We start from the raw sequence: 11686 nt of genomic DNA, 5'->3' as shown, positions 1-11686 counted from the left end.
AATTGAGCACAACGTTTATATTCTAGGTCGGATTTGGATTTATAATGTCTGAAAATACATTAAAATATGATTTTGGTAACTTTTTCTTTAAGAAGCGCAGTCTTATTACCCTAGAATGTCGATTTTTACGAAATTTTCGTCTATTTTTGAGATTTAAAAAAAACTGTGACGTGATGGAGCAATTCTGACGTCAGATTCGAATTCAGCGGGCCAAAATACATAAGACTAGCCTAGTCAGATCGCCAGCACAGGGTACTTTTTTTTTTGTGGGCCTGTGTAATTAAAGTGAAAATGTATAATAATAAAAAGTAAATAATAATTTAAGTAAGAGTAATAATAACTTCAAGTGAGTAAGCAAATGAGAGAGAGAGAGTAAGGGAAAGAGAGAGAGAGGCAGAGAGAGCGAGAGAATGAGAATGTATGTATTCACATGTGTGTGTATGTAGCGATCAGATGATCGCAGCAGGCGCTCCGCGTAAGCACCCGCGTCTGACGGTGAATCGCGCCACCCTTGCCTACCTCTTGTATCCGACCCGTTATAAGTTAATTACTTCCTTTAATAATTCAAAAACTAAACGTCGGACGAAATTTATATATAATTAATACGCTAGAGGAACAAGGATAGCATGATTATCGATCCTTTTCTGTCTTTCTTTTCTGCGGTGCGTTGCAATTTCCCCTCGAGCAATGCAATGATGTTTGTACGTATACGGACATACACCTCTACATAGAAACCAAGAATTTATTTCTCAGGTTAATTACTCTTATGCTAAGACTCCATATATGCGGTGAGCTCCGGCAAATGCTGCGGCGACCAATCAGGAGCCAGGCGCAAGTAGAATCCGGCAAGCGCCGGCATGCCGCAACCGCACTGCGTTGAGATCAAAATATTTTAATTTTTCCGCATTACCGCACGCCATTCGGCTAAAGTCGAGAACCATCGGAGTATCGGAGATTTTCGGAATGTTTACAGACTGACGTTGTAGGTTATGTCGTATGAAACCATGGAGTTTATCAATAGTTCATCAAATATGGAATATAATTCTGAGGACGTTAATGAACTAATCATTCATTACGTTAAAAGTCGCCCGCAATTATGGGATTTTAGAGATAAACAATATAGAGCCAACGTTTTAAAAAAGAAATTGTGATGTGAAGTGGCTCAGGAACTTAATGTAACTGGTATGTATTGTTTAAAAATCATTTCTAGTGTCTCTATAAAAAAATGTATTATAAACTTCTAATCCTTATCGAAGAACATTAATTAAAAATATAAATTAATAGAATAAAGTTTTTTTTTACTTTTTATTATAATATAAATATAATACTATATTCTTGAATCAATGCAAATATTTATCAAAACAAAATAAAATTAACTTCTAAAATTGAATTAATTTATAAATATGTATACAATATTATAGTATTAACATAAAATTCTGATTAAATTTAACAGATGAGTTTGTGAAGAACCGATGGAGGAATCTTCGAGATCGATACATAAAGGAGAAAAAAAAATTAATAACAAAAAGTGGACAAGCTGCTGTTCATATTTCTCCATGGCCACTCATGGAAAGTTTAAGTTTTTTGTTAAACGTAGTAGAACCTCGCACGTAAGTTTTACTTTTTCCAAATGTAAAGTTATTATGATCTTGTTGTAGTTATAATAGCATAGCAAAAATCATGATGTTAGTTTAATTATTATTTTAATGATGATTGTAATTATCAATTTCTCATTTTAATAAACAATATGCTCTTATATAAACTAATTTTTGTTTTATAACTTTTTAATTAGAACTGTAACGAATTACCAAAACATTGAACCCTTATCCATTGACTCGTCACCAGCACCATCAGAGACATTTGATACGGAAGAATATGTACATAATATGAATAATACACAAGAAGAGTTTCAAGGTAAATTAAACAAAAAATATTTATAAATAATTTTGCATACACAGTAAAATTCCTTGTATAATTTATTTTATATGTATCATATAGTTTAGAGCCGAGATGTACAAAAGCATGGTTTAATGTCCATGTAGTACATACTTTAATTAACATTTCATTACATTTTTTAAACATTATATTTAATTAACATTTTATTACATTTTTTAAACATTATTTTACAGTGGACAATCCGTGGGATAATACAGGGCAAACAGGACAAACAGAATTTTGTTCACCGCGTCTTTTAAGTATACAGTCTTGTTCTAATAGTGCCTCGCTTCGTCCTAATAGTGTCCCGCTTCGTCCTATTAGCATTTCGCTTTATCCTAATAGTGCCTCGCCTCGTTCTAATAGTGCCTCGCCTCGTTTTAATAGTGCCTCGCCTTGTCTTCAGAAGGCTGCATCTCATACTGTGGGTAGCCATTCTCAACAAAATCAAACTCAATCTGCAAAGCGAGGTAAATTTATTGTATATATTTGAAAATAAATCATATTATTTTAATTATTTAATCAATTATTTAACTTTCTTTTTTTTTTATTTTTAGCAAAAAGACAATTATCTGAAACGCGTACAGATGCTGTCGATGAGGCAATTTTAAACTTGTTGGAAAAACGAACTTCGACCGAAATGAATTCAGACGATCTTTTCTATTTGTCTATATCACGGAATTCACAACGTCTAAACGTAACTGCGAAATTACGTTTAAAGACACTCGTATTACAAGCATTTTCTCAAGTTATGGCAGAGGAACAAAATAATATTTGATCGATTTTTATAAATAAAACTTGATAATTTTTAAAATTAAAAAATTATATTTTTTATTTAATCAATTTACCTTCTGCTGGTTGTATATACGCTTCTCGTTGAAAGTCAGGTAGCTTACTCCATTGCCAAGGTACGTAACCTTCCTTCATAAAATAGTCTGTATACATTTGTCGAATCATTTTAGCATCATTTGCAGAATTTCTTGATGCATTTGGAGCAAAACCTCGAAGTGCACTAGATTCTTCGTTTCGCCATTAACCAGTTTCTACATTTCCATAGCGATCTTCTACATCTATAAATCCTACTGGAATATATCTTCTCTGAGCAGGCAAAACGTTCAGGTCTGCATCTCGAAGCCAATTGTGTAGCACCACACAACTTTTAACTATACTATCTACAGTTGAAAGTGACGCAACAATTGGTCGTCGAAATATTCTCCACCTTGCTGACATTATTCCAAATGTATTTTCAATGACACGTCTCGCTCTGCTCAGGCGATAATTAAAAATAGTTTTTTCTGGATTCAAATTAGTACCAGGATATGGTCGCAACAAATTCTTCAATAACGGGAATGCTGCATCACCAACAAATACTGCGGGAAGGCAAGTATTTGTACCAGGTAATGCTTTAGGTGGAGGCAATGGCAGTGTTTTTGTTTCGATGCATCTTCCAAAATCTAAATTTTGAAAAATACCTCCGTCGCTTTCTCTACCGGCAGAACCGATACTAAACATATGTAAAGCGAAGATCAGCATCACAAACTCCCAGTAAAACAGTGCTGTATGTACCTTTATAATTGTAAAAAGCTGATCCTGTATTTTTAAAACATTGTGCAGTAACATGCTTACCATCAATTGCGCCAATGCAATTTGGAAAATCCCATTTATTTTCAAAATCTTCTGCGATTTTAGCCCATGTTTGCACAGTTGGTGGAGGAAGTACTTGAGGTTGCAGTATTAGCCAAAGTGCTTCCATGGTTTCCACAAGTATTTTTGATACAGTAGATTTACCTATGCGGTAAAGATAATGTAGATTGACCATACTATCCCCAATTGCAAGGTATCGCAATGTCAATGATAATCGCAGTCCTGGATGCAACGGTTCTCTTGTGAAGTGTACTTTTGTAATAATAGGTTCTATCATTGCTAATAACTGATCAAATTGAAGAGGTGACATGCGATGGAAATTGAAAAAACATTCTGAGTCACGTCGAAGTTCAAGAACGAGGTTATTATAAGCACCTTGAAGAAGTCGTTGCTCTATTATAGGATGAACCCACCATCGAGCTGTTCTCCGATTAACTTGTTCTTGGCTTTCTCAAGGTCTTTCTCGTTCCTGTCGTCTTCGTCTTCTTCGTAGCCACAATAGCAAAGCAAGATCATCATTGCAATTCATTTTGATTTTATTATTTATTTTATTTTTTATTACTTAATTTTATTATTACAACTTTATTTATTTATTTCTGCTATTGTCATTCAAAGTCAATACCAATAACAAATAATTATATACTTTAAAAAGGACAAATATTTTGTATTAATTTATTTTATAGGTTATACACAACTGTCACTTAAATGTATATCACAATATTTTTAGGTTATTTTATCTGAAAACATCCGCATCTTTAATTTCCATACGTGGCGTGGCGCTAGGCTCTGCCGCATATATGGAGCAGAGAGAAGAATGAGAGGTGTCATGGCCCGCTTTTAGGTGATCCCTGAAAGCGATACGCCCTCTGTGGACCTTAAAAACGTGCACCTAAACTACGAAGCCAAGGTGCACGAATGTTCTCAGAGAGTAACATATAAGGTGCACAATTTCTGGTTCTGTTCCGTGCTATGTGCACAAAATGACGGTAGCACCAGTGCTGTATAGCAAGACGCTTACGTATATTAAATAAATTTTTAATGAATTTTGTATGACTCTCTCTCTCTCTCTCATATATATATATATATATAGAAATTTATTCATTATATGATTACAACACTTGAAAATAAGATATTTTATTAGGCTATTAATAAATAATTTATATATTTACAGAGAGAAAGTTTGATATTATTTTTAATGTAAAACGCGTACACATTTCTTAAGAATAAAAGTTCTAAATAATAAAGATGTATGTGTGTATATATATATATATATATATATATATATATATATATATGTGGGTGAGGGTATGTGTGGTATGTACGTATGTATGTACGTATATATGCATAAAAGCGATGCGAGAGTTACGTGAGGAAGCGAGAAGGACGAGTGAAATAAGAGCGAACGAGATAGAAATAGCACGAGCAACGAGGACTCGAGCTCGAGAATCAGATTTTTCTTGCGCGCTATTATTTTCCTCTCGCTCGCATCTATTACTGTGTCGTTCGCTCCTATTACTGTCTCGCTCACTCCTATTACTGTCTCGCTCACTCCTATTATTGTCTCGCTCGTTCTTGTTACTGTTTCGCTCGCTCTCGATTCTTGGGTCCGCTTATCTTTCCGAGCTGTCTATCACGATTGTCAAGTGTGACAGAGAAAGTAAGACCATGAGTAGAGAGCGAGCGAGATGACCTATCATCAAAGAGTTCCGAAGTCTCTTACAATCGGTTTCTTCGCTTCCTCTCCATTCGCAATTCACGAAACTGTAAACATCTTATAAAATAAACATTGAAACTTTTATTTTTAATTTCATCGGTTTGAAAGTAATTTTAATGAATTAAAGAGATTTTTGCGATTAAAATGATATCAAACACGACGTAAATCGGGTAATTTTTAATTAGTCTGATAATAAAAATTTTATAATTATATTTTATAATTATATTTAATTAAATTTATGCGATTTATATCGTGTTTGATATTATTTTAATCTTAAAATTCTCATTATTCAATTAAAATTACTTTCAAATGAATAAAAAATGCATTTAATTTTTTGACATATATTCGTGAATATTATAAATGAAGTCTCATGTAAGAAACTTCGGAATCTGCGACATCGGGAATTTTTTCATTATTTATAATAATACACGACTTTAAATTGCCATAAAATAAAAACTAAAGCTTTGATATTTTATTTGATCTTTTTGATTAAAAGGGATTAATGAAATTTTTAAAATAGAAAATTATTCTAATAAAATATTGCGTTTAATGTGATTTCAATCGTAAAAATCAATGTGTACATGTATATAATAAAACTCTTAATTTCTCATAATTATAGTTTTATTTTAATAAATTAATAGTGTCTAATTTAAACTATAATTTTGAAAATAAGACTACATTGTATAAAATGTTGCATTGTACTTTACTTAATTTATCTTACTGAACATAACTTTAGAATTAATTTGATTTTTACGATTGAAATCACATTAAACTCAATATTTTATTAGAATAATTTTCAATTTCAAAAATTTCATTAATCCCTTTTAATCAAAAAGATCAAATAAAATATCAAAGCTTTAGTTTTTATTTTATGGCAATTTAAAGTCGTATATTATTATAAATAATGAAAAAATTCCCGATGTCGCAGATTCCGAAGTTTTTTACACGAGACTTCATTTATAATATTCACGAATATATGTCAAAAAATTAAATGCATTTTTTATTCATTTGAAAGTAATTTTAATGGAATAATGAGAATTTTGAGATTAAAATAATATCAAACACGATATAAATCGCATAAATTTAGTTAAATATAATTATAAAATTTTTATTATCAGACTAATTAAAAATTACCCGATTTACGTCGTGTTTGATATCATTTTAATCGCAAAAATCTCTTTAATTCATTAAAATTACTTTCAAACCGATGAAATTAAAAATAAAAGTTTCAATTTTTATTTTATAAGATGTTTACATTTTCGTGAATTGCGAATGGATAGAGGAAGCGAAGAAACCGATTGTAAGAGACTTCGGAACTCTTTGATGATAGGTCATCTCGCTCGCTCTCTACTCATGGTCTTGCTTTCTCTGTCACACTTGGCAGTCGTGATAGATAGCCCGGAATGATAAGCGGACCCAAGAATCGAGAGCGAGTGAAACAGCAACAAGAACGAGCGAGACAATAATAGGAGCGAGCGAGACAGTAATAGGAGCGAGCGAGAGGAAAATAATAGCGCGCAAGAAAAATCCGATTCTCGAGCTCGAGTCCTCGTTGCTCGTACTATTTCTATCTTGCTCGCTCCTATTACTATCTCGCTCGCTCCTATTACTATCTCGCTCGCTTCTGTTATTGTTTCACTCGCTCTTACGTACTCATATACTGTCATGTTCATCTCGTTATCAAGCCTGCCGCTGGCAAGCGGCCGATGGCAAATTGTGACAAATAAATAAGTTAATCATTTTAAGATATATTTATAAGGGTATGCGAGTAATTTTAATGGAATAATGAAAATTTTGCGATTAAAATAACATCAAACACGGTATCAATCGGATAAATGTATTTAAATATATATAATCAAAATGTTTATTATCAGACTAATTAAAAATTATCCGATTTTTATTTTATAAGATGTTTACATTCGCGAGGAAGCCGAGTCCGCTTATCTTTACGACCTGTCAAGTGCGAGAGCGACAGCGAAACCGCGAGTCGAGAGCGAGCGAGATGACCTATCATCAAAGAATTCCGAAGTCTCTTACAATCGGCTTCTTCACTTCCTCTATCCATTCGCAATTTACGAGATTATAAAGTAAAAACTGAAACTTTTATTTTTTATTTTATCGATATGAAAGTAATTTTAATGAATTATTGAGATTTTTGCGATTAAAATGATATCAAACACGACGTAAATCGGATAATTTTTAATTGGTCTGATAATAAAAATTTTGATTATATATTTAACTACGTTTATCCGATTGATACCGTGTTTGTTATTTTAATCGCAAAATTTTCATTATTCCATTAAAATTACTTCTATACCCTTATAAATATATCTTAAAATAATTAACTTATTTATTTGTCATAATTTGTCATCGGCCGCTTGCCAGCGGCAGATTTGATAACGAGATGAGCATGACAGTATATGAGTACGTAAGAGCGAGTGAAACAATAACAGAAGCGAGCGAGATAGTAATAGGAGCGAGCGAGAGAGAAATAGTATGCCAGGCTGCAAGAAAGACTCTATTTCCAAGTCTTCGTTGCTCGTGCTATTGCTATCTCGTTCGCTCTTATTGCCATTTCGCTCTCTCTTATTACCTTCTCGCTTGCTCACATAACTCGTATACGCTATACACACACACACACACACACACATATATGTATATAAAACTTTGCTCACTTGAAATATCTACGCTATTTTTACAGATATGAAAAAATTGTAATTACGAAAATTGTACGATTAAAAGGACCATGATATGCTAGTAATATTGTTTTCGTAAGTGGAAGCGTTTTAGAAATTTCAAGATTATCTTCATATTTTTTAATGGAACCATCCTAATTTTTTTATATAAATCGATTCTTCGCAATATTCCGTGTAAAAAGTTATAAAGATAGTATAGTCAAAAATTGAACAGTTAACGAGATATTTGATTCTTTAAGTTGACATAATTTTATATAAATTATAAAATATCTGATAAAATGTTCATTTTTCGATTATTTTACTTTAATAATTTTATGCATAGAATAGTAAGAGGAATCAGTTAATGTAAAAAAAACATATAATTGTTCTTAAGAAAAAATATGTCGCTGCTCATTGCAAATTCATATATCAAAAAAAAAATTATATATATATATATATATATAGAGAGAGAGAGAGAGAGAGTGTGAGAGGATCGCAAATTCGTCATTTCTCATTTATATTAAAATTTATTTGATATTGTAAGCACCTTGCTATACAGCACTGGTGCTACCGACATTTTGTGCACATAGCACGGAATAGAACCAAAAATTGTGCACCTTATATGTTACCCTCTGAGAACATTCGTGCACCTTGACTTCGTAGTTTAGGTGCACGTTTTTAAGGTCCACAGAGGGCGTATCGCTTTCAGGGATCACCTAAAAGCGGGCCATGACATCTCTCATTCTTCTCTCTGTATGGAGTCGCCTTCCGCATGCGTTTACCGGAGCTCACCGCATATATGGAGTCTTAGCAAAAGAATAGAGCGATTAGATTATCTGTCTCTTTCTATATGTTAGCTTCACTTTTTTGGCTATATGCGGAGTTCATGTACATTACGCCCATGCGATGGACCACCAAACGTTTTAATTAGACTACCAATCACCACCAAACGATTCTGCATCGAAAAAGCCCTGATTTAATCGATTTAGGCTAAAAATAAAGAAATGTTCGGTTAACTTTACAGCAACATTTTAATTTTGTAATAAAAAAAGACGATTAACAACCAAACGTTTTAATTAGACTACCAATCACCACCAAACGATTATCTTTCAATTAAGACCACCCAGCAAACACAGAATATTGCAGCAATATTACGACAATATTACAACATTGCAGCAATGTTGCGGCAATATTACAACATTGCAGCAATGTTGTTGCAATATTCTGTGTTTGCTGGGCAGTCTGAACGAAATCGGTTGATAAATAATATATTGGTCCGGCTAGTACCTAACCGCACATGATTTTTTTTATTTATTGGATAAACTATGGACCATCAAACGTTTTAATTAGACTACCAATCACCACCAAACGATTTTGCATCGAAAAAGCCTTGATTTAATCGATTTAGACTAGAAATAAAGAAATGTCCGGTTAACTTTACAGCAACATTTTAATTTTATAATAAAAAAAAACGATTAACCACCAAACGTTTTAATTAGACTACCAATCACCACCAAACGATTATCTTTCAATTAAGACCAGTCTGAACGAAATCGGTTGATAAATAATATATTGGTCCGGCTAGTACCTAACCGCACATGATTTTTTTTATTTATTGGATAAACTATGGACCACCAAACGATTCTGCATCGAAAAAGCCCTGATTTAATCGATTTAAACTAAAAATAAAGAAATGTCCGGTTAACTTTACAGCAACATTTTAATTTTGTAATTAAAAAGAAACGATTAACCACCAAACGTTTTAATTAGACTACCAATCACCACCAAACGACCACCAAACGATTAGATAAGCTAAATTACAAAAAAGTTAAAGTGGTCCGGCTAACTTTACGGAGCTTTGCAACTACTAGTGTTAGATGCCGTGTAAACCGTGCTTTACGCCGATGTTATTACACCAGTTGTAGCAGAGAGAAACCTGAGAGCGGCCACTGGCCTCCAGAAGCAAATTTCTCGACGCTTGACGCGCCGTCTGAGAAAGTGGACGTGAACTATGTACGTTACGTTCGGTAACAATACATGGTTCGTGTCCATACTATGGTTCATATCCGAACTAGATAAGATGGACAGAGTCAGACAAAGACGGACAATCAATCGCTCTGGCTTTGTCTCACCAACGCATGAGCAAACCACACGGCGAGCTAATAGCGATTTGTCTTCCCCGTCTCGTTTTTAACTTATTGATATTTCGAAAAGGATAAGAAATATCGGAAAAAGGATAGAAAATATCGGAAAAAAAAGTTTCACATATATATTTAAAATTTTATATATTTTACTCAAAAATTGTATTTAGGAGACGTGTTTTATTGTGTACATGTTTTTTATTTCTCATAATAAAATATCTTTATGTCATCACTTTTGCCTTCGCCTGCACCTCTACCCCGGCCTCTACCTCTTCCTCTACCTCTACCTCTACCTCTTCCTCTTCCTCTTCCTCTATCTCTCCATCCCCTTCTATCCCTCCATCTTCCTCTTTGGACAAAAATATTGCTAATTACAGTTTGCAACTGTTCTGTTTGCAACAAAAAAATAAATATATTATGTAATAAATATTATATTTAAAAAAATAAATATATGTGTATAATCAATATTATATTACCGTAATATAATATTAATATGATAAATTATTATATTAACTCTAAGGCGAATTCTGAAATATCCGCGTGCAAGACGTTAAATATGACATATACATGACAGATAAAAATATGCTTTCTTAAATATATATGAAAGTGAGACAAAAAATCAGGCAAGATAAAGCAAAACATTCCGCGATTCCTTTTATTAACACTGTCAGTCGCACACGGATAACATGAGATATATGCGGCCATCAAAATGTTAATTATAATATGAATATTGGTTATAATATAAAATTTATTAATTTTTTACTTACAGTTAATATAATTGGCTCGGTTGTCAACACCGTCGGGGCCGTCGGAGTCGTCGCCGTCGTCGCCACCGAAGCTGCCGTGGCCGTCGGGACCGTCGGTGCCGTCGCCGCCACTATGGCCGTCGAGACCGTCGGCCCCACCGAGGCCATCGTGGTCGTCGGGGCCGTCGCCGTCGTCGCTACCGTGGCCACCGTGGCCGTCGGGGCCGTCACCGTCGTCGCCACCATAGCCGTCGGGACCGTCGCCGTCGTCGCCACCGAGTTTTTTTGAGATTTAAAAATTTGCTTACTTAAAAAAAAATACATAAATGGATAAAAAATAAATTAAAAAATGAAAATTTACATTTGTTACATTAATATTACAAATATAATTATTAAATAATTTTTATAAATATATTAATAAATAAAATATATTAATAAATTTATTTATCGTAAATTATTATATAAGTATTAAATTAATAATTTAAATTAATTTAAATATTTATATATTAATGGATTCTTATTAATTAATTTAATAAAATTTATCATTAATATTCAAATAAATTAATAAAAAATTAAACAAAAGAAAGAGAGGAAGTATAAATCTGTAAATATAATTATATATAATTATTAAATATTAAATTTATATATAAAATTTATAAACTTATATTATATACTTCACATATTTCTACAGCATATCTGAGGTGTCCTACCGAAAATACAAGTAGATCTCGTTAAATTAAACTAAAAAGTCCTATACTATTTTGCAAACAACATCGTAAAATTTCAAGATTTATTAAAGAAAGAGATTAATTAAAGAAGAGCTGATGAGCA

At 32.7% G+C, this 11686-nt stretch overlaps 2 protein-coding genes across 4 annotated transcripts; one reads left to right on the top strand and one right to left on the bottom strand.

Moving 5' to 3' along the window:
* The first annotated feature begins 804 nt into the window (after positions 1-804).
* Positions 805-2764, top strand: LOC145961687 (uncharacterized). The gene is made up of 5 exons (XM_083082134.1): positions 805-1182; positions 1454-1610; positions 1793-1914; positions 2130-2405; positions 2493-2764. Exons 2-5 carry the CDS (start codon positions 1567-1569, stop codon positions 2711-2713), a joined length of 663 nt encoding a protein of 220 aa, XP_082938260.1. The 5' UTR covers positions 805-1182; positions 1454-1566; the 3' UTR covers positions 2714-2764.
* LOC145961688 (uncharacterized) lies at positions 1959-4430 on the bottom strand. Of its 3 annotated transcripts, none has more exons than XR_014435685.1 (3): positions 3955-4401; positions 2784-3865; positions 1959-2393 (listed from the first exon to the last, which is right to left on the bottom strand). XR_014435685.1 is itself a non-coding variant. In XM_083082135.1 (3 exons), exons 1-2 carry the CDS (start codon positions 3887-3889, stop codon positions 3390-3392), a joined length of 378 nt encoding a protein of 125 aa, XP_082938261.1. In that variant the 5' UTR covers positions 3890-4430; the 3' UTR covers positions 1959-2393; positions 2784-3389. The 3 variants fall into 3 exon arrangements, 1 of the variants encoding a protein (XP_082938261.1); XM_083082135.1 differs by having other exon boundaries at positions 2784-3439; positions 3562-4430; XR_014435684.1 differs by having other exon boundaries at positions 1960-2393; positions 2784-3723.
* Between the last annotated feature and the right edge of the window lie 7256 nt (positions 4431-11686).

Source organism: Camponotus vicinus, unplaced genomic scaffold (genome assembly GCF_025532165.1).
Source record: "Camponotus vicinus isolate PSW18456_S1 unplaced genomic scaffold, iyCamVici1.0 SCAF_11, whole genome shotgun sequence".
NCBI lineage: Eukaryota > Metazoa > Arthropoda > Insecta > Hymenoptera > Formicidae > Camponotus > Camponotus vicinus.
Note: the sequence above shows the minus strand (reverse complement) of the source record. Positions and strands in the feature narration are given on the sequence as shown.